This window comes from Ascaphus truei, chromosome 1 (genome assembly GCF_040206685.1).
Source record: "Ascaphus truei isolate aAscTru1 chromosome 1, aAscTru1.hap1, whole genome shotgun sequence".
NCBI classification, from domain to species: domain Eukaryota; kingdom Metazoa; phylum Chordata; class Amphibia; order Anura; family Ascaphidae; genus Ascaphus; species Ascaphus truei.
The window spans coordinates 85822324-85843927 of record NC_134483.1 but is presented as its reverse complement, the minus strand read 5'-3'; the positions used below and the strand labels follow the sequence as shown (position 1 = coordinate 85843927).

Genomic DNA, 21604 nt, shown 5'->3' with positions numbered 1-21604 from the left:
TGTGCATTTGTCTTGTCCATGAGATATTAAAACTTTGTTCATCTGATTTTACACAAGGATCGGGCGCTTCTTTTCTCTTTTTCTCTAATATATATATATATATATATATATATATATATATTAGATAGATAGATAGAGATAGATATACTTTTTTTTTTAAATATATATAAAAAGGATACCTGGGGAAGAGCTTTTATTAGTTCTCATGGCAAATCTATTGAGTTATTACAATAAAAATATTAAATGAATACATTAAATGCTCTGTTTATACTTAATATTTCTTTCAGCTGTGATTTTCTACAGAATTTTGATTTTAAATTGACATAACATAATTTGCTTTCTATAACATGTTCCAGTGATTTAACCCCTTCACTGACTTTATAAAAGATCAAAGTTTCAAATGTTGTAAATTCGTGGCCCATAGACCATTTCCTGCTTCATCCGGTGTCCTGCACTAGGGAGGGGCCTGAGTCTCACCAAATGCACTTGTTTCTCAGCAGGGGATTCCATGCTGTTTTTCTGGGCGCCTCTGCTTTTGGGTGATGTCATTTTATATATATATATATATATATATATATATATATATATATATATATATATATATATATATATATATATATTTATTTTAAACAGCCATAATTAAAGTGTGTTTAATGTCTGTTGGAATCTTCAGCTCTGCTTTACCAGTTTGGACAAGTCTGTAGAAAAGCACAATAAAAGTCAACTATAAATGCTCTCTCGATCATAGAAAATATAGCTCCGATCATTTTAAAAAGCCATTATTGCTGACTTTTATTGTGCTTATCTACAGACTTGTCCAAACTGGACTGGTTAATTAGGAAATTTAAGAAAACAGAACAGTGAAAATCACAATCTGAGTCTTTTCAACAAAGATGAGGACAATTAAAATATGTCAAGAGTAGGGGACTTGCTCTAAAATGTAAAAATCGGTGATACTTATTTAAAAGAAAATATAGTTTTGTTTGTTTAAAAGTATCACAAATTAAATTTTTAGAGCAACAACACAGTTTATGTGGGGGGGGAGAAGAAAGTTGGCAATATACTGTACCTTTTATTGGACCAGCAAATAGTTTACAGCATGTACAAGCTCTTAATCTCCATAAGGTTTTTCTTCACAAGAAAAATATTACACACATTCTGTAACTTGACAATAGACAAAAATGATATCTGACTTTCTGAACAACTATCATACCTGAAGAACCCTGTGAGATTTGGAAGGTTATACACTGTAACTGAAACCATTTGTCGTACAAGACATTGTTTTCCCTTTTATTTTAGTTTTTATTTTTGCAGGCCGCTCTCATGCTTCCCTAAACGGATGAGGAGGAGATTTCCCTACCTTTTCCCCAGCTTAAGAACGTCTGTTTTCTAAGCGCAGTAGCAATGCTAATGTCAGCCGCAGACAGCCCTGCTTCAGTGCTGCAAGGCATCTTTCTCCCGAGGCTCCTACTCTGTAGAGTGAAGGTGCTTGGACCTCATGCCACAGCGTTTCGGTACCGACTAAGGTCATGACAGACAGCATATTTTTGGCACCAACAATGTTTAAACCTCCAGTACACTTCTGCGAGTTCCTTACTAGGGAGGAAGCTGGTTCTGGACGCTAGGTATTTAAAAAAAGCATGCGTTTTCCCTGCGTATTTGCGAAATGGGACATTTGGTCACGGTCAAATCCCACCGGCGCTCCGCATGTGGCAGCAGGGGCAAATTACCCGGCAGGAGACCCAGCTCCAAGGCACCTCGTGGCAAAAAATGTCTGCCGCATGTGACGCATTATCTTTGCCATCAATTAAAGGCAGGTTGTCCGGCAAAGTAACTCCCGAGTCATCAAATGTGTGCTTAAAGTGTCAGCTCTGCGGTCTAGGGCTGCTAGCCTGTGTTTAAGGGGTTAATTGGAGAAGTACGCCTTGGATGGGGAAAGATACCATTTAAAGCCCAGATCAAAAAGCTTATCCAATTAAGGGTATCACTTTCGTTAGGAATGTACTAATGTTCTAATTTTGTGTATGCAAACTATTAGGAGAGAGACATGTAGACTGTTATGATTTTATTAATAGTACCATGTGTGTAAATGCATAAAACGGGCCTGGCCCTTGTGTAAGTACCTTTACAGTTATGTGAGGTGGGGGAATTTACATGACAGGCAGGGGACAGGATACATTAAAAGATTCACCCTGCTAGTTTATGACCCACCATACAAGGGGGACAGGTATGCATAACCGAATGCCTGGTTTCTAAGGGACCCTGGGGAGATGCACTCCAGGATGTATAAAAAAAAGTCAGAGAGTCAAAGAGGTTAACCAGCTGACCAGCAACTGAGAGGATTCTCTGATGAGTCAAAGGGGGTTTGGCCAGGCATGCCAAGCAGGGGGACGTGAGTGAAGCTTGTTGCCCGGTTACCAAGACTACTGGCAAACTTGCAATAGGGCAGAATTTGTCTCCCATGCCAAGATTGGTTCCCCATTACCAGATAAGGTTTTGAAGGTATTATAAGCTCGTGCAGGCTCATGGTGTAACATCAGGAAGAAGCGGGCGGGGATTAAGAGGAATTTTATCACCATCACAGATTTGTACCCCGCTCAGGATTTCGTTAGATCTAAGAACTTGGAAACTTATTTTGCAAGGGCAGAACGAAATTCTTTTATTTGGCCTAAATATAGGCGTGGCAAGGTGCACCCCTAGCCAAAAGACTGTCCTGTTGCCTGAACTTCATGTCCAGAAACCTATTATTTCATTGGAATATGTGTTGATTTGTGATATTTTGGTAATTCAAGCTGTGTGTGTTCTTTATGTGAATAACCCCAATTTATTTTATTTCATGCTTTTATTCAAAGGATCCAGATGGTAAAAGGTGTTAAAAAGCTTGGTCTCCCATGACACAGCACCTTACAGCTCAGACAGAAAAATGTCCCCACTCCACCAACAAGCCAGCACCGATACGTATGTTTAAATATCCCATGCGGGTCTGTTACGCTGCCAAGACCGCCCACTCCATCTTTAAAGGTCCCGGTCGGTCTAGGCAGTGTAGCAGTACCGCGCAGGACATTTAAACATGGGATTGTCAGACCTGGCTTGTTGTCGGAGTGGGCAGTCAGACGCGGGAGGGGGTCATTGTCATGGGAGAGATGGCTTGGCCCAGTATCAAAGGGGTTACACCCCATTTGGCCACCCCCTTCTCTCACCTGGTAGGCGAGAGGTTAACTAGAATGATGTCCAGTACTGTAGTTATGCCCCTGCTTCAGAACCAACTGTGTATCCCCCTGTGAATATGTATTTTTCCCATTCCAGTGTCTGCACCAACACTTCCACTGGGATCTATGTGGGAGGGAAAGGGTTAACGTTAATTTTGTTTTTATGGCCCTTTGTCCCTTATCCCGCCTTTGCAGGCTCCATTTTGCAGTCTCTCCATAGGACGCCATTACAGCCCATGTAACCCCTATGGAGATTCCGGCCCGTTTCAGTAGATGACCTGCAGGTGGTGCCCGAGAGGAGGAGCGGCGGTTCCCCATTGTAAGTCAATGGAGCTATTCATTTCAATGGGGATTCTTCGACGCCGACCTCCAGGAACGGGTTGGCAGCCATCCAAACAGCAGACTGCAGAAGCAGATACAATATCTAAAAAAGAGCTTTTGATCACACTAGTTCAAGTTCAAATACAATTGGCATGGGAAGTTTAGGTTCTAGGGCACCCAGGAATAAAATTATTTTTGCCCCTAGACCCTAGGAACCCCCACACTCGACCACCACCGGGTCTGAGAATTAAGGACCCCCGTAAAGGGTCGCGCTCGCCACGAAGGTCGCGGCATTGACTAATGGTAGCGGAGGTCCCATTGAATCCTATGGCGGCACCGGCCCACGCGTTTCCTATGGAGGCGCCGGCCATATTGATTCTAATGGAGGAAAGCCGTGTGGCTTTGAAACAGCTAAGTCCAAATGTGTAGAAAGTGTAAACCTATATCTCCGGTTCTGTGAGTACCAGAAGGCTGGGATTTTGGTCGCATGTAGTCACTGCTCCGGCATGACTGCATGGCCATTTCCAGCCCTCTCCAATCAACCAGACGGAGTATGGGCAAATGTGAAAATTGTGATTTCCCCATTGACTTCAATGGCGGAGTTGCTCCATTGAAAGCCTATAGCGGCGGAGCCCATTGATTTCAATGGGAGAGTGAAATACAGTGATTTATGTTAGCTTATAGCGGAGAATCCTGCATTAAAGTTAATAGGGGATTTTAACTTGTTTTTTGTATCTCCTGTTCTGGGGGTCGTGGAAGGCTGATATTTGACCACTATGGCAAGGGTCCTCCGGCATGAGGACCTGGCAAATTTAAGCCCGCTCAGACCCAGAGAACGGATTATTTTAATATGTGTAGATATTAAAGAATATACTGTTTTGCAAGGCTGGTATAAAAGCCCGGGAAAGTTACTGGCTCTGCTTTATGTTAATGTTCAGAAGGGCGACCCTTTGTCTACAACAGCCCCCCTGATCAAAGACTTGACCACTCTGATTGTGTACAATAGGGCGGAGAAACGCAGAACCTGAGTGGTCTGTAAGTGCCATAATTCACACTTACAGACAAAAGGGTTTCCTGACCAGATACAAGGCTGGTAGACTTTCAGGCGCCCAAAGGTTAGGGTATGGGGCTGAAACTCCATATAAACTCTATACCCAGTGTCTTTCGTGATGTCTTCATTTGAACCTGCATTGCTGAATGAATTGCCAATCCTGTACCTGATTGCTTCATTGTCCAAACCCTAAGTGCTATTTCTTGTCTGTTATTTGTATCATCTTGTGTGTTCTCCTTCTTTAAGGAATAAACTATATTTATTATATCTAAGCCATGTTCAATTCAACCCAGATATTTGGTGTATATTATAACCTATCACTAGCTACCGTGACAGGCCTTAATCGCGGTGAGGTGCCCGGCAACCAAGTGTCTTACCAGACTTGCATCGCGCCGGAAGCGTTTTGGTCATGGCCAAGATCAGCTTATTTGTTCCCTTATTGATGGAACGTTTGCAGCATGTCTGTTCCTTCCGTTTTCTGGTCCCCTGAAGAGCTGAAGCTCAGGTTAAGCCCAGGAAAGCAGTTTCTAGGGCTAAATTACCATTTGCCTTGTGTGTCTGCTACTACGCAGCTATTTAGCACCTGCTCATTAATCAGAATGGCTGTTACAGAGCACCTAATTGTTAGGAGCTGCACCTTTTTGAAAAACCCTAACAGCGATCCTGAACAATTTATATTTTGAGCACTGCCTTGTTCACAGACAACATACAGATAAAACAGAAACTGTGCAGTCTACAACATGATGCTAGCACCGATTTATTTTTAAAAAAAATGAACGCGCAACTCGCAAGAAACTCAGTAGTAGAGAACGTGTAGGAACTTGGGGGGGACATCCCCAGCCCAGACCTACCAAAAACATATAGGGGAACGACAGGAAGACCAACAAAAGGGGGGGACACGAATGGGAGCAGGAAAGCTGGCTGCCAGTGTATTAGGGTCTGTTTGCAAGGTTTTGTTTAAATATGAAGGTTTTTAATTATTTTCTGAAAGAAAGTAAAGCTTCCTGATTTCTTAAAGCCACAGGGAGCTCTTATTTCACGGTCTTGGGGCGGTTCTTTAAAAATCTCTCCCTCCAGCTTTATGGACCTTAAACCGAGGCTCAATCAGTTGAGGGCAGATCCAAGAGCCTGATTGGGGGTGTTACTGATTTGGCAGTTCAGAAGGTAAAGGGGTCTAGTCCATGGATAGCTTTAAAGGTAAGGGTCAAGAGCTTAAAATGTACCCTTGTCTCCACCAGGAGCCAGTGCAGATCTCCTAATTCTGTCAAGATGTGGTCTCTCCTTGCCTGCTATAAGACAGGGCTTTTTTTTTTTGCTCCAGGGCTTTGATATGTTTTTGGAGACCCATCAGCAGAGAATTAGCAAAATCCAGTCTGGAGAGGAAAGCTACATACCTCAAATCAATTTGTTCTGATTGTACGGAGGAAGAAACTCTGTACATTTGACTAATTTCGTGGAGTACAAGATGCATTTTTGTTTTGGAAAAAGTGCAGTCTCAACGATCTGTGGAAAGAACCAGATCACAGACTTCATTAGATTTGCAGCCTGATATTTTGATTGATTATTCAATGCAGGCAGGTGTTCCGGAAACTTATAGATGATTCCTCACCCGTGATGGACGGCTCATTAAGAATAAGAGATCGACTTTAATATTGAGGACACCAAAGAAGAGTTGGTTGTCCTAAAACAAGCCTTTTTCAGCTCTATATTATATACATATTAAAAAAAAAACATTTTATAGTATTAGTAGACTACGGGCAGATAAATCAACCTAAAGAAAAGCAGGCTTGTGTCGGCTCAGATGCTTCCATTGAGTAGCTGTGTTCAACACAAGAAAAAAAAAAATCTAGTGTCACTCCCAACCTCCAATGTCTACAAGATTGCGAAGGAGGTCTGATTGTTCAGAAGCCTCATAAGACCATAAAGGGTACAATTCATGCACAGATTAGGACTTTAGTCACAGACATAGTGCATTGGACCACATCATTACACACCACTCCCAAAAAATTCTGAGTATTGGGGACACCAAAATCTTACTCTAGAATTCAGGCTCCCGTTATCAGCGAAGAAGAAATAGCGGTGCACAGCACAGTTACACGGAAGGCCAAATACTGGCAGAAATATATATATATATAAAAAAAAAAATGTATTGCCACATATTAAAAGACATGGTAAAAACACAAACGCGTTTTGTGCCCTACTGGCACTTTAGCAAAAAGAGTCACTTTGATAAAGCGCCAGAAGGGCATGAAACGCGCTAGTGTTTTTACCCTGTCTTGTAATATGCCAATAAACCTTTTATACTGCTGCCAGTTCGGAGCACGCCAATAGATGCCCACACTTACAGGGATCCCGTGAGTACCTCTACAGTCCCTTGTTCAAGGAAAGTGGTTGTGTTCAATTACTGTTTGTTTCAATTGCTTATTTCGTGTACAGCACTAGATTGAGGGACATAAACATCATCATCAAGTTTTCCCTAATGGAGAAACCTTAATCTTTTGTTCACATTTATTCCTTTTGAATGTCATGCTGATATGTTACTTCACTAAAGAGGACTTGCATCCACCTGTGGGATCAATAAGCTTTTCAAATTACATGTGAATTTTTTTCATTTCAAATATAATTAAACCGCATCTACATGTATTTCTCACACTGCTTTTTGGCCATGCCTTATTCTTTTTCCCGTTGTTACCAAGCACAAAGCTCAGCTGGCAACAGAGGACTTCAATCAGGAACTTGTGCGAGGGCAAGTCTGACACATCCGATCTTGACACTATTGAACATTGACGTCGGCCTCTCAGGCTAGGGTGTGGTTCGTCAGGATCAGGTGATCCAAGGACTAGTGACATCAATAAATAAGTCTGCCAATCAATGTATTGGAGGTTCGAGCGATATTCTTTGTCAATCCAAGCTCTTCAGGCCATTGAAGGGTGCCCCGTTGAGAATTCTAACCGACATCACTGCAGTAGTGTATTTAAACATACAAAGGGGAACAAGGAGTCCAAGGGTTCATTCAGAAGCCTCCCGAATCCTACACGGAGGAAAAAGATTTCATGTATCTATGCAGCCTCCACTTCAGGAGTCACAAATTACAAGGCCGACTTTCTCACCCAAGAGAATGGGAACTAGACCAGAAAAGGTTTTGATCACTTCGTTTGCAAATGGGGTCAACCGTAAGTCGACCCCAGGCATCAGCTGTCAACAAGAAAGTACAGATGTACGAGACAAGATGGCACAACCGGAAAACCATAACCAGGGATGCTTTCTCCATCACTTGGAATTTCCATGCCCGTTACAGTTTCCCCCCTCCCCATTCTCTCATACTACTATGGGTCCACCCCCCAATCCCTCTTATAATTACTCTAGTTCAGGGGTACACTGGATTTTTTTTGGGGGGGCACAGCGGTTGCAGAGGCCCCACACTCTTCCCCGAGGCCTCCAACTCACTCACCGGGATTCAGAAGAGTTGCTGTGCTTCGTCGCCATGGCAATGCAGCAGGAGTCACGTGACCCCACGGCATAATTTGACGCTGGCAAACAAGGTAAGGGGGCTTGAGAGCAAGGGAGAGCAGGCAGGGGGGCGCAACTCCAAAAGTTTGGAGTTCATCCTATTAGTATTTGGCAGTCAGAGGATGTAGAAGAAAAGAGGAAACTTACCTTCCGGTATTTCGGTTTCTTCAAGACCTCTATGGCAGAGCACGTCCCTCCCTTGAGACTTCTTATATTTGGCATATTAATATATTTTGCGCTTCCTTTTAAAGAGCTCTGACAAATGTTAACTGACCTAAGGTGGATAACAGCCCCTCATATAGTGGTCCCAGGAGCGGTCTAGCTGCTGTGAGGAGGAGGAGCTATCCCATGAGTAATGGCTGCTATAAAGGATATGCAGAAACCGAAATATCAGAAGGTAAATGTCCTCTTTTATCAAATCTAAAACTACTGAACGATACAAGAGTAGGATGAAAAAAGGACCACACTTTTAATAAGGGTTTTCCAACACACAGGGAAAAGAGAGGTAACAAAGCTATACATTTCAGGGAATCAAATTAAATTCTCCCTAATGGTTTAGTTCCACTTAGGTCAAATTTAAAGCAGGAATCCCGCCCACATTGGACATTCTTCAAAAAAAAAAAATACAACAGTCCAGGGGCTCATCAAGAGCTGATTGGATTTTTTTTAAATTAAACCGCTTTGGAAGGGTAAAAAAATCTCTCAAAATAAGTAAAGACAATCAAATGCAAACATTTTGAATATGCACAGACAGCTGCTAAAATGTGATAGAAAACGTTTGTTTGCATCGGGTTGCTATTTACTACAATTGTTCTACTGACATCTTGTGGATACTTGTTAGCATTATTTTTCTAAATAGGTCATTGTAAAATGCATTTCTCCATTCAGATACAGTATGCACATGCAGTACTTAACACGCAGCTGAAGGGCTTGTGTCCAAACAAACAATTATTTTAATTCTCACTACTATACGAGAAGACCAAAATTACCGTTCTGATGGCTATTAAAATAAAAATTAGGCACAAACAGCATTTTCTGACATTTTTCAAAATCACAGAACAAGTTTGTTTCTTGTACTAGTTCAGCATACATTCCTATTATATAGAAATTGCAACCCATCTAAAATACACTCATGTACAGAAGACAATGCCAAAAACAGAGCTAGGAACCAAATACAACCCCAATCCTCCTTCCCTTTTCCCCCCAATATACTAGATATTTAGTTTCTCCACCAGGTAAGAATACTCACCTAGTGGACACAATATGGCCACCGGGTAACCCTAGCTCCAGGTCCAATAGAAAGCAGCATGCGACTTTCTTTTGGTGACCGTGCAGCAATATTTGTCTTATTTTTCCCCCCCCTCTGTCACACCAGCACACAAAACTACACATATCTTGGGAACCAGTGAATGCCCCGGAGGTCAGGAAACCACGGATCAGTTCTGGAACATGGGGGCGGGGGAGTGTGAACTGCTGCTTAAACTAGGGAACCGGCAATGCCAAGTATCCCGAATATATTTGCACTACTCATGCTGCATTCTCCTGCAAGCATTTTATCTTTCCCATGTGTCATTTCTAGTTTGTCACATGTTGCCATGTGCATTCCTTTAGACAATACCATACTGTTCAATAAAATGTAGCTATTTAGAGAAAGATATTTCCAAATCCCCACCCTTAAAACAAAAAAAGTACTACAACTATATTAGTAATTACATGAAATCCAACACACAGCTAACTATCTTTAACATGGTATATATTTTATAAGCTGTGGTCTTTTTTTCACAGCCAATATATCCGGAATACATCTATTCCCTTATTAGACAGACTAAGGCCACGCGTATAGTGCCCACGACGGGTGATGTCACCCGTAGCAGTCGCCGCAAGCGAAAGTTATATTTCGCTTTGCGGTGCCGTCACAGCCGCACTGGCATTTGATTGGTTCAGGGGCTGTCACATGAGGCGACAGCCCTTGAAAAATCAAATATTGGCAGCTACCAAAATTCGCAACGTCGCATTGTTGCCGTCGCGCTTACTATAAGCGCGCGCGGCGGCAATGCATTTGTTTTTGGGCGACGTCGCCCGTCGCGGGCACTATACGCGCAGTCTACGGCTTGGGTCCCGCTGCATCCGGCGGAGGGCGCACCACTCACCAGCTCCTTACTTACTCCCTAGCTGTCCCCAGACCCTCCTCAATGCCAGGCTCACTACGCACTGTGACGCGTGAGACAGCAGGGGCTACAATAGGATAGTGATCCCGAACGGCGACACATCACGTGGTGTGGCAGGGAGCCAATGAGGAGGGGGTAGGGGGGTGGATCCTTCCTCAATGCTGGACACAGACACACACACACTTTAAACATATTTGCTTTCAATACTTTGAGTGATAATTGTGTAACTATCAATGACAGAAAGTATAGGGAAATCTTTAATAATCCAATGTGAAAGCTATGGCCGCACGCCTCCAATCATGGCCCACCCGACTAATTTTGGCCACGCCCCGCGCACCTAAAACCGGCTCCCTAAAGACCGCGGCGAAGTGCCATGCACGCGCCGCCAGGACGCAAGGCGGGAGCGCCGGCACATGCAGCGGGGCCTTAGCCTAATATCTGTTTGTAATGTTGGAGAAGAAACAATAAATAAAAAACCAACAACAAAATCATGAATGTCACTAATCACATAGTGTTAATCTGTCAGTTTAGGGTATTGTTGTGTAGGTCTAACGCAATTGAACCTCGCTAAGAATGGTCTTGGTCATCCCTTTCTGTGCCTGGGCCATCTCCAGCAAATTTAGCTAGATACACCGTAAATCCTGCTTCAAGATTACTGCACATTAAGCAGCACGGTAGTTAGACAAACTATCTTTCCCCACTAAACATACTTTCCTTTATGCCAGTAACCTGGTGCCGACTACTTATATTATGTTTAACGACACACGTTTCAAACAATATTGAGAAATTAGAAAACTGTAGCTCATAGAATTCCAATTTACAAAGTTATGGGTAAACTAATCACAATAGTATACAAGGGAGGTGGATTTCACTGGATTAGAATAGTATCTGATGCCAAAAATGATACAATGTGAAATTAGGATAAAGGCTGTTATATAATACTATAGGAGGTTGTTTTTTTTATATAATAGAGCAAAACAGAACAGCACAAGATGTCTCCACATAGACCTTACTTGGATATATATATATAAAAATAAAAAAAAAACTAAGTTTAAAGAGGGACATTAAAGTTCCACAAAAGATAAAGAGGAAAAAATTTAAAAAAATTAAGTAGAAAATGTGGCAGACATTCTTATTTTTTTACCACAACACAAACTTGCATTAACACCTTCAGTATCACAGGTGTATGCAACTTACCAGGACAAAACAAATGTTTAAGAAATAAAAATAAAAAAAACCGTCTTGCTATATGTTTGTTAAAGTAGGATTCCTGCGAGTAGATTTATATGCACCCATTAAAACTAGGTTTGCGTTTCATCTAATGGGATAAATAATGTGATGGGATAAATAAATAAAATAAAAAATAAAGCATTTTCTTAAAGCAATTGTGCGTCCCCCTCCCTGTTCCTCCCATAGGTGGAGCTGCAACTGGCAGCCACTTCTGAGGTATCTAGAGAAGCAGGGGGTCCCCGGACAGAAATCAGCGTGGTTCAGTTGCGGAAACCACCTGCTTCAAACCTATTATAAACAAAATAAAAAACACATTTATAAAAAGGAGGTAATGGTTCTTTAATATTGCTCCAGATATCCCTAACAATTTTTTTAGTTTAATGAATACTTGAGTAATAATCCCCTCAGAACAGGGCATTACTAGCCAATAATGCCATGGCTGGACTAGTGGAAGGCCCGGGGGGATTATTACTATTATAGGATGCATGAATCAATGCAGAACAAAAATCCAAAGAATCCGCAGCACTCGCTGTTTTGTATCAATAGTAAAAAAGTTTAATTTATATCACATGTATCAGTACATACAAGACAGAATTGAGCAACGTTTCGGACCTCCCAGTCCTCGCTCATGCTCCTTGAGAAAGGACCGGGAGGTCCGAAACGTTGCTCAATTCTGTCTTGTATGTACTGATACTTGTGATATAAATTAAACTTTTTTACTATTGATACAAAACAGCGAGTGCTGCGGATTCTTGTTCTATTTTTGTTGCTGGATGGTGATCCTGGCTGCACTGCTAGCACCCTGACTACCAAGACAAGTGATTTGACCTACTTTTGTTTATTTGAGTGCCCTGGATAGTTTTGTCTTGTACGTACATACATACAAAAATACATACATACATACTGCAGCCAACCCCCTCTATACACACACTCTGCAACCCCCCCTTCTATATACACAAAAACACTACAGCTCCTCCTCTACACCCACAAAACACACTCTGCAGCCCTCCTCCACCCACGAAACACACTGCAGCCCCCCACTCTACACCTACAAAACACACACCAACAAAACAGACTCTGCTGCCCCCTCTACACCCACCAATAAAACACTGCTGGCCGCCTTTACAACCACAACAGACACACAACAGACACACAACAGACACACAACAGACACACAACAGACACACAACAGACACACAACAGACACACAACACTTTCCCATCACTCTCCTGTGCTGAGCTCTCTGCAGGCAGGGTGGGGGAGGAGTCAGTGCCTTGCTGGTGCCTCCTGTCCAATCACCTCCCTTGTCTGAGAGCTGATCTCACTCTTTGTGAATCAAAACTGAAAGCTGATTGACTGAAAAACTTGGCAGAGTGCCTAAAACTCCAGGTCATTACCGATTAGATAATGCCTGGAATTTTAACCAGAGAGCAGGGATTTCAATAATGCCCGGAATGCAACAGCTTTAGCCTATAATATATATTATTGCGGTGTCTGCTGATTACACAAATAACAGTTTTTTTGGGGGGGTGGGGGGGTAATACAGACACCAAATTAGTAAGAATGTCTGAATGCAAAACTTGCTCACTGTAGACAAACAAAACTACCAAGAAACAGAAAAATATTGATAGCAAATATAAGCATTACATACAGTTTTAGCCAATTCAGTCCCCAAAGTAGCACGGTTGAGATGCTCTTTGCGCCTGAATTTGTAAGGTCGGAACGAAAAAGATGCTTTCTTTGACATGGCAAAACTACCACCCAACATTAAAATACCCACAAGAAAGTATATATCTTCTGAAATTACATTCCTTAAGGAATTTAGACATATTTGCACAAAAACCATTTCCTGCTGTGAATTTAGTGCTCATAAATTTACACTAATTTCAGACTTTATATCATTAAGAGTTATGGCGAGTTTAAAAAACAAAAAACAAAATGAAGATTATACTAAAACCCTACACCAAACATACAGTGTACAGCAAATAAAAATATCACTTGTGGTGCATTTGCATGTCTCAAACAGGTCTGCAACCCTGTCTTTCCCCATCTCTTACCACAGGGGTACGCAAACTTTTCAGTCTGCGCCTCCCTGCGTCAAATGATGCCGAGGGAATTTAAAAGGCCTCGCATGGTCTCATTTGGCCTCGTATTTAATTGACATGCCTTCGGGGAAGCGCAGGGCCTCTGTGACCAAAGCCACACCCCACCCCAAAAATCTCATGCCTCCCAGTTTGCACACCCGTCTTAGTATATTATGCTTTCCCTGCAGCCAAGGATTCTGGGTAATGACATGCAAATGAGCTCACACTGTCACCCTTTACTTCTTAGCCATTTTTACATGGACCCCTATAAGCTTATTCTTGCCACATTACACAGATTTTCAGCACAGCCTGGGTAAAAGTAGCACATAGCCAGTAAACCTACTCACAGACTGCTGTTTAGACTTTTTGGGTCTCATCAGTGTGAGGATGGTTATTATTATGTAACTTGTCTGGTTATACCCACTTACCAGTTTCACATTATATAGCCAATAACCAACCTTGCATAAGAAAAGAATGTAGAAACCCTGGTAAATTTCGTGCGTTTTTGTGAACACAAATTTATAACAAACAAAACAAATGTAAAAGCGTTTATATAAAGAAAATAAACATGATTAGGGAGTGGGGGATAGAGATAATACCCTGAAATGCTTTTTACACAAGTTGTGTATGCACGCACACACTGATGCATGTGTGTGCGCGCATCAGGAGTAGACAAAAGAGATAGATATGAGCCGGCTATTTTAGGAGCCAAAGTTCTGTTGAGCAGCAGGGGGGGTGGAGGGGAGAAGAGGGGTTGAGATGCTATTCAGGCTCTCTGCCCCTTCCCCATCGGCGGCTCTGCGGCACAGCAACGTCAACCCCCCGGAGTTACATTTTAGGTACCCCGGCCTTTTCTTAAACACACACTATAGGGAACTAAGGCACTCTCGTACATCAACGGAACATTAGCTTAGGTGCTTCGGACAGTAGTGGTAGCAATGCATGAACAGGGGGAAAAAAAATGTGTGAGCACTTTTTCATCTTGTGAAAAAGTTAGCAAGTTTATTATAACAACTATAATAACTATTTCATACAGCGATTGTCGCCCAATGCCACCCAAAGCGCTTCACAATTACAGTATAATGCCCAGGTGAGCTTACCATCTATGATATTGGTGAATGAGGCACAGGGAGATATAGTGACTTGTCCAAGGTCACAAGGAGCTGACAGCAGTAACTGAACCAGGTTCCCCTGATTCAAACTCTGTCATTGTTTACAGAGTCAGTGCCTTTACACACTGAGCCACTCCTTGTGTAGTTTATACAAGAGGATCAATGTTTCGGTCCTTACATGGAACTTCATCAAGATAAAGATCTTGAAAAATGTACATTGCAAAAAGCTTGTACACATGCATATTAATATGTATATTTATGAAGGACTTGGTCATGTTGGTCCATTAAAAGGTATAACAACCTGCAACAAATGTCTCTGGGACTAATGTGGCCCATGAGGGAGTGAGAGATTCTCTGCGGGGGCGCGGGGATTACAGAGGCCACGCGCGCTTCCCGAAAGCATTTAAATTAAATGCCGACGAAGCAGCGAAGGCCTCTAACTTCTTACCTTGGTTCAGAAGGCTTCTGGTGACGCGCCGCACCAAGTAACGTTGCATTGTCTTGGCAACGTTACGTCATGACGCCAGAGCCAAGGTAAGGAGGAGGGGATGCGAGGAGAGGGGGACAGTCGGCAGGGGGGCGCAGGGCAAAAAGATTGAGCTCCTCTGCTCTAACACTTTCTATAAAAAATTTTTTAAAAAGGCTGGGGAGGGGCCTTCCCTGTTGGCTGTTATGTTTTTGTGAACCGCAGGGTAATTATCACAAAACCCCAACTGTTCCAGATGCAATTCCACCCCAAAACATCTTTTGAGATAAAAAATATTATAAGAGAACTGACAGTTTTTACTACTACTATCTTGACTTTACAGTATAAATGTTAATAATCACCACTGTAGTAGGGAGAATCCAAAACCCCAAAATACCCAATTAGCTCAAGGAGAAGATGCATGTGTCTATAGCCTCAATCAATGTCATGCGAAATGTCACTAAATAAACTTCTCCCACAATGCCTCACTTATTTTATCCACACTGTTTCTGGCTGTTTGTTCCAAGTGAGAACAGCAATATCATCAGTCTACAATCAAAGCCGCAACTGAGTTCATCTGCTGCAATGTTGTAGATGGCAGTAGTGATTTTAAGAGGGACTTTCTCTTACTTAAGGCTTTACTAAACTTTCTTGAGCATAAGTGATAATGGATTAGCATGATACAATGTTGGTTTTGTTTACCTTAAAAAGGAGCAGTTCCATCATGGCCTCCCCAATTTTTTACATGGATCGGAAGGTGTTCCCAGGCACCGGGGACCCCAAACGTACATACCAGAGAAGGTGCTACTGATACTTTATGAAGGTTTAAATCTCGTGTGTGACGCCAGCCAAGAGAAAGCTGCGACAGATGTCGTTGCAGCTTGCTATTGACTACGTAACATGGGTCAGTACGGAGACAGTACAGGCGCCACCTTCTCAGGAACAAGGGTACACCCAGAGCTGAAATTAACGTGGTTCACGTTTGAAGACCCGCTGCTTCCTATACATGTCAAAAGAATTTTTTTTTTTTAAAGAACAAAAAGGGGGGTCGGGGGGGGGGGGGGAGAGCATATTTGGAGTAGGGGAAATTGCACCTTTAAATTCTATTTTACCTAACAAAGTTAAGCCACATACACTGCATAATTGTATTTTTTGGGGACATTTTGTAATGTAATATACAATACATTGTAATATTTACATAAACATTGTTAACCCAATAGAGATAGACAAAAAAAAAAGTTTATTTACTTCACGCTCTGATAATAAATCTTCTCTTGTTGATTATCAGGTGCTTCAAAACAAAAACGGTGTTACCTGAATTAACATCTAGACCCCCAGGCAGAAGCAGCTGCTATTTTCCCAATCAGGATTGCTTACCTGTCAACAAGTTATTCCCATCATATAATAGATAAGGTATTCCTAGGAATTCCCATCATCTTCAAAGCCACACACACAATTTAGTTTGAGCATACTTCCTCAACCAATCAAAACCTCCTACATGTTCAGTATGGGTTTAGAAACACATTTAAAATCAGACAGATAGTTAGGAGAGAAGGAGAAAAGAGAGGAGAAGGAGGGAGAGCTCAGAGAAGGTAAATATGATAAGAATTCTTGTGCACTTGTAAATCTGTGTGTGTGTGTGTATATATATATATATATATATATATATATATATATATATAATATATATATATATATATAATATATATATATATATATATATGTTTTGTATCAATGTATTGTTAGACAGCATGAACTGTATTGTTTTGTTAGGCCTGTAATAAGTACAAACCTTATAAGGAAGTATATGTAGTATTACCGTGTAAGTGTTCTATTTTGCTGTTGTTCTAATAAATATATATTGTTTACATAATTGAATCGAATCTCTGTCGTGTCACAACTCTCATAAACCGGGGCGTGTGTGGATGTGTTTCCTATTGAAACCCATATCTACACTTTCATCTCCCTAAACAAAGTAAGCCACATAATTATATTAATTCTTATAAGCCAGCAATACTTTTATAGATGAATACGCTATAAATCCATCTATATTTCTATTTCTGTTTAAGGCTAAACATTATCGGGAACAACATATACACAAATAAATACCAAGAGGTATTGCATATAACATGTTTTGTAACAAATAATGTTTGCCCTTTTCTTAAGGAAAAAAAAAGTCCGTTAGACATGACATTGGGAGAATCAATGATTTACCAGAAGAACTTTATAGAGGGCTCTATAATTACAGTTTGGAAATTGTTTAGCATTTACAAAGATGACAATGACTATGATAGACAGTGTTCGACAAATCCATTCACCTACAGCCCGTGGCGACTTCCTCATGGTCGCCCAAGCATGGCGGGATTGGGGGCGGGACTAGGTGGCGAGTAGATTTATTGGTTCGGCGAGTAGATTTTTGGGTGATTTGTCAACCACTGATAGATGCTCATCGAGATGCCGAAAAAGCGGTAAAGAAAATACCTTTAGTTAGATTCTTTGTTTATCTCCTTACTTTAAAAAACTAGTCTGCATTTATTGTAACTGTATGTTCTTGTAATAATATTTTCTGTAATCTAAGCACTGAATGTTTTGTATATTAAAGCTTAACTTTAATAAGTAATGCTTTGGGCTCCGATTGTTGCACGCTCTGTAGAGTAAAGTACATTTTGGGACACATTTTGCTGTAACAGGTGTGTTAAGAGCATAGTTTTTCTAAACAAACAGGGACCATTAGACCCTGGCAGTACATTTTTTACCTGCGTTTATCTTTTGGTGGTAGCGGAAGACAGATATAGATTGCAATCGAGTCAAGGGTAAATATTAACTCATTTTAAGTACTTTGCAGAGGCGAAAGGCGAGTTGGTTAGTTTAGCCGTGTGTATGAACCCTGGTTGCATATCTAAATCACGTGCTCTCAAGTGTGCGGTCCGTGACAGATGGTATATATTTTGATTGAGGGGGCCTTTGCGACAGGTGATAAGTGGGTCAGCTAGATAGCCGTGTATTATCCCTTTTCCAGGTCACATGCTCACAGGTGTACCATACGTGACAATACCTTTTCTACATACGTAGAAAATTATGCAGCTCTTATTTTGAAGGCTAAATGTAGATGTGAAAAATGTTTTTCGAATATCATATTTCAGATTATACTACCTACTGACATCCTAGGTATTATAGTAAAGAAAAAAACAGCAAAGAAAGAATTCCAATTATAAAAAGCAAAGTGTTTAATGAACGTTAAAGCTAACTGAAGTGCCAAGAAAAGGGCGATAGCATGAGAGGGCAATCCAAATGCCGAGTGCCTTGCAGCATTAAAAGACTACAGAGATGTTGACAGCTTCTGCGTCACTAGATAGATTTGTAATGTAAACCTAACTTCTCAGGGAGGATTACAGTTATGGCAACTCCTACTTAAGTCAAAAACCGCAATCAAGCAAAAGGCAACAGCCATGACTTAGTTTGGAGATCAAAGCTATTCTAGTCATGTCAGGGAAGAGTACAGGTACAATTACATGAATATACCAGGAAGTAATGGTAACAATCTCACCAGTTATTAATGCTTTCTAATAATTGCAGGGTAAATACTACAATCTAATTATAAGTAAGCTACTGTGTCCCTTAAAGCTGGGGAGTTGAAAGTGGCCACAGGGCCTGTAAGTGTAAAAACGTACAAATATGGACACTGGGGTCACCAATAGAAAGCAGTGATGTCACATTCTGGCTTTGTATTGGTAACTTCGGCGGTGGAGAATGCTGCTTTTATATACACATCTAAAATCTTCTCGGAAATGTATTGCCTATAAGGAGTAATAAAACAGAATGGTGCAGTCAGCCCAAATCAAATATAAAAACCAACAATTGTACAGAAACTAACGCAAAACTCATTACTACAACTTAAAATAAGACTACAAGTGTGTCAACTACAAAAAGGTAATACCAGTGTATAAGATAGGCTACTTACGGGCCGATTCTCTAAACTCATAGATGGGAACTTTAGGCAAATCATGCTTCAGAGTTAATAGAATCAACCGCTTAGTGTCTTACTGTAGTGAAAGTGAGCACGTACTGGGAATGTGGCCTCAATATTATCTCCGTAATGTGTTGTAAGCGAAAAGATTAAAAAGGCAACATTTCAAAAAAATGTCCTTGTCACTAAAGAAGAAATCGTTAGGGGCTCTGAAAGCCTGAGAGTTCCTATATATACATTAGCTGCCAACGTCATCATTTGCACACGTTTCTTTTCAGTGAGTTTATTTTTACTGTCTGATGATGTATGCCCCCCTATATTGACTATTTATTTAGCAGCAACAACTTATCCAAAGCGTCACATGATTAGCAAAAAATAAAGCAATAAAAGAAGCAATTTACAATAAGAGATGTGAAAAGTAAACAATGGAAAAAGGAGTCACTTTTGATAACACATTGCAATCCACAAGCTTCAACACCTTATCTACCCTGCAGCACACACTGATCAACACATAAAACACCTAATCAATGCGATTTGTGAGGAAAATTATGGCGATCCTAATCTTACACTGACTTCAAGTAGCATAAGGTATTTTATCAAGCACAAAGAAATATATACACATTATTCAGTTTATGTTTTCAGTTAATTTGACATTATAGCCTGCAGAAATACACTTCTGCATCTTTTCCAAAGAACATGCAGTAAGCATAGGATCACTACTGCTAGTTATGGAGACTCCAACTTTAACTCACAACCTTATGCTGTGAAGGCACTTCTTCATATCAGGGAAACTTAACAGCTTTACAGTATATTCAATAAGGACCTGTTGGGATTCACCAAGCCCCGATACAGGTTATTGCACGCCAATAACTGCCATTGACTTCAACAGCAACTCGGGATCGGGGTGTGATAACCTGTATGGTAATTTAGTGAATCTGCCCCAATGAGTCTTGGACGTTTCCTACCCGCCTCCACCTCGCAAGCTGAGCACCACGTGGAACAGGCTGTAAAGATTTGACAAGTAGGCTAGGGAGGGATTTCTTAATCTTCCACCGATGAGCATTTGGATGGAGGGAACTTTTATAAAGGAGGAGGTAGAAAACCGATACATCATTCAGATTAAGCTCACAATTGCAGTACTGATTCTGAAGGGAAGATCTGTCACAGGTTGTGGTGCATTTTAATTGGCCATCATGAGAGCTCTTCAGAGCTGCAATTAAATAGTACTCGGGTATCCCAAACATACACGAACATGTACACGCAAAGAACAGACCTGTGAGTCTGGTTACAACTTTACATATGTATTACGACCAAGTCAAATCTATACATATACACACACACGGCAATCCTCTGACATGAGTTATAATCAGGGAGTGCTGTCTACAAGCCAGTGATGTATGGCCACCTGGGGGATAAACATAACTCTTCTGGGTGAGACACATAGGAAACATTGGGGCAAAAAAAAACCAGGAACAAACATCACAACTAAATCATGAACCTGGTCATGTTATTTGCACTTTTTTCGCCTTCACTTTCCAGCTATGGAACTTACATAAATCTTTCACTATTACTTCTGCATCATTTATTGGACCTAAATAATGAGACGGGCCAAAAAAAAAAAAAATTATATATAGATATATATATAAAAACAGAGGGGCAGCTGGCACTCCCATCAAAGTGAAATTGTATGGTGTCTGTCATATAGAAATAAACAGATAAAGCAGACTGTATATATATATATATATATATATATATATATATATATATATATATAAAAGCAGTCTGCTTTCTCTGTATATATATATATATACACACACACACACACACACACACACATTTACACAGGAAGATAGCCTTTTTCAGACAGTGAGACTCCCCTTATCACTAAAGAGCAATGATACTGGAGATGGGAGAGGAACTTAATGGGACTTAATAGTGGGACTGCCCTCCCCAGGCCGCTCCCTCCCGCCGGTCCCCTCCTCACTTCTTCAGGTCCGTGCTGAAGAAACCGAAGCCTGCGGGTGTGGTGCCGCCCGGGGTGGCCTCCTGTGCCAGCTCTGTGGACTCCCCTCCTCCGCTATGCTCGTGGTTGTAGGTCAGGGCCGTGCTGGAGGTGGACATTGCGCTGGACATGGTGGTGCTGCGTCACCTTGTTCTGAGACCGGTAAACGGCTGCTGCTAGAGCTTAGCAGTGGCACGCGGAAGCCGGGCAAAGCAAAGGGGGCGGAGGGGTGTCAGAGAGTGATCACGTGACAGGAGGAGGAATGGCGCGGATTCGACGCCTAGAGACTGAATGAACGGAGTTCCGTATTTACTTTGGTAACGAGCGTTTGACCAATGACAAGCTGGCATTGCTTGGAGGGGGCGGGACATATCTTTTTTTATCACGTGTTGGAAGTTGTTTGGCTTTTTTGTTTTGCGTCACGTGATTAGGTGTCAACGGGATTTTTATTTTTTGCGACCTCGTGAAAAGTGTGTTGCTGCCA

General features: G+C 41.4%; 1 protein-coding gene across 2 annotated transcripts in view; it reads right to left on the bottom strand.

Moving 5' to 3' along the window:
• Positions 1-21399, bottom strand: part of AP3B1 (adaptor related protein complex 3 subunit beta 1) — a 285331-nt gene extending 263932 nt beyond the window's left edge. The window contains exon 1 of one of the 2 annotated variants that reach the window (XM_075591004.1): positions 21103-21399. In XM_075591004.1, coding sequence (XP_075447119.1) covers positions 21103-21251 — 149 coding nt within the window. In that variant the 5' untranslated portion in view covers positions 21252-21399. The remainder of the gene's footprint in view (positions 1-21102) is intronic. The other variant, XM_075591033.1, reaches the window with a different exon arrangement.
• Between the last annotated feature and the right edge of the window lie 205 nt (positions 21400-21604).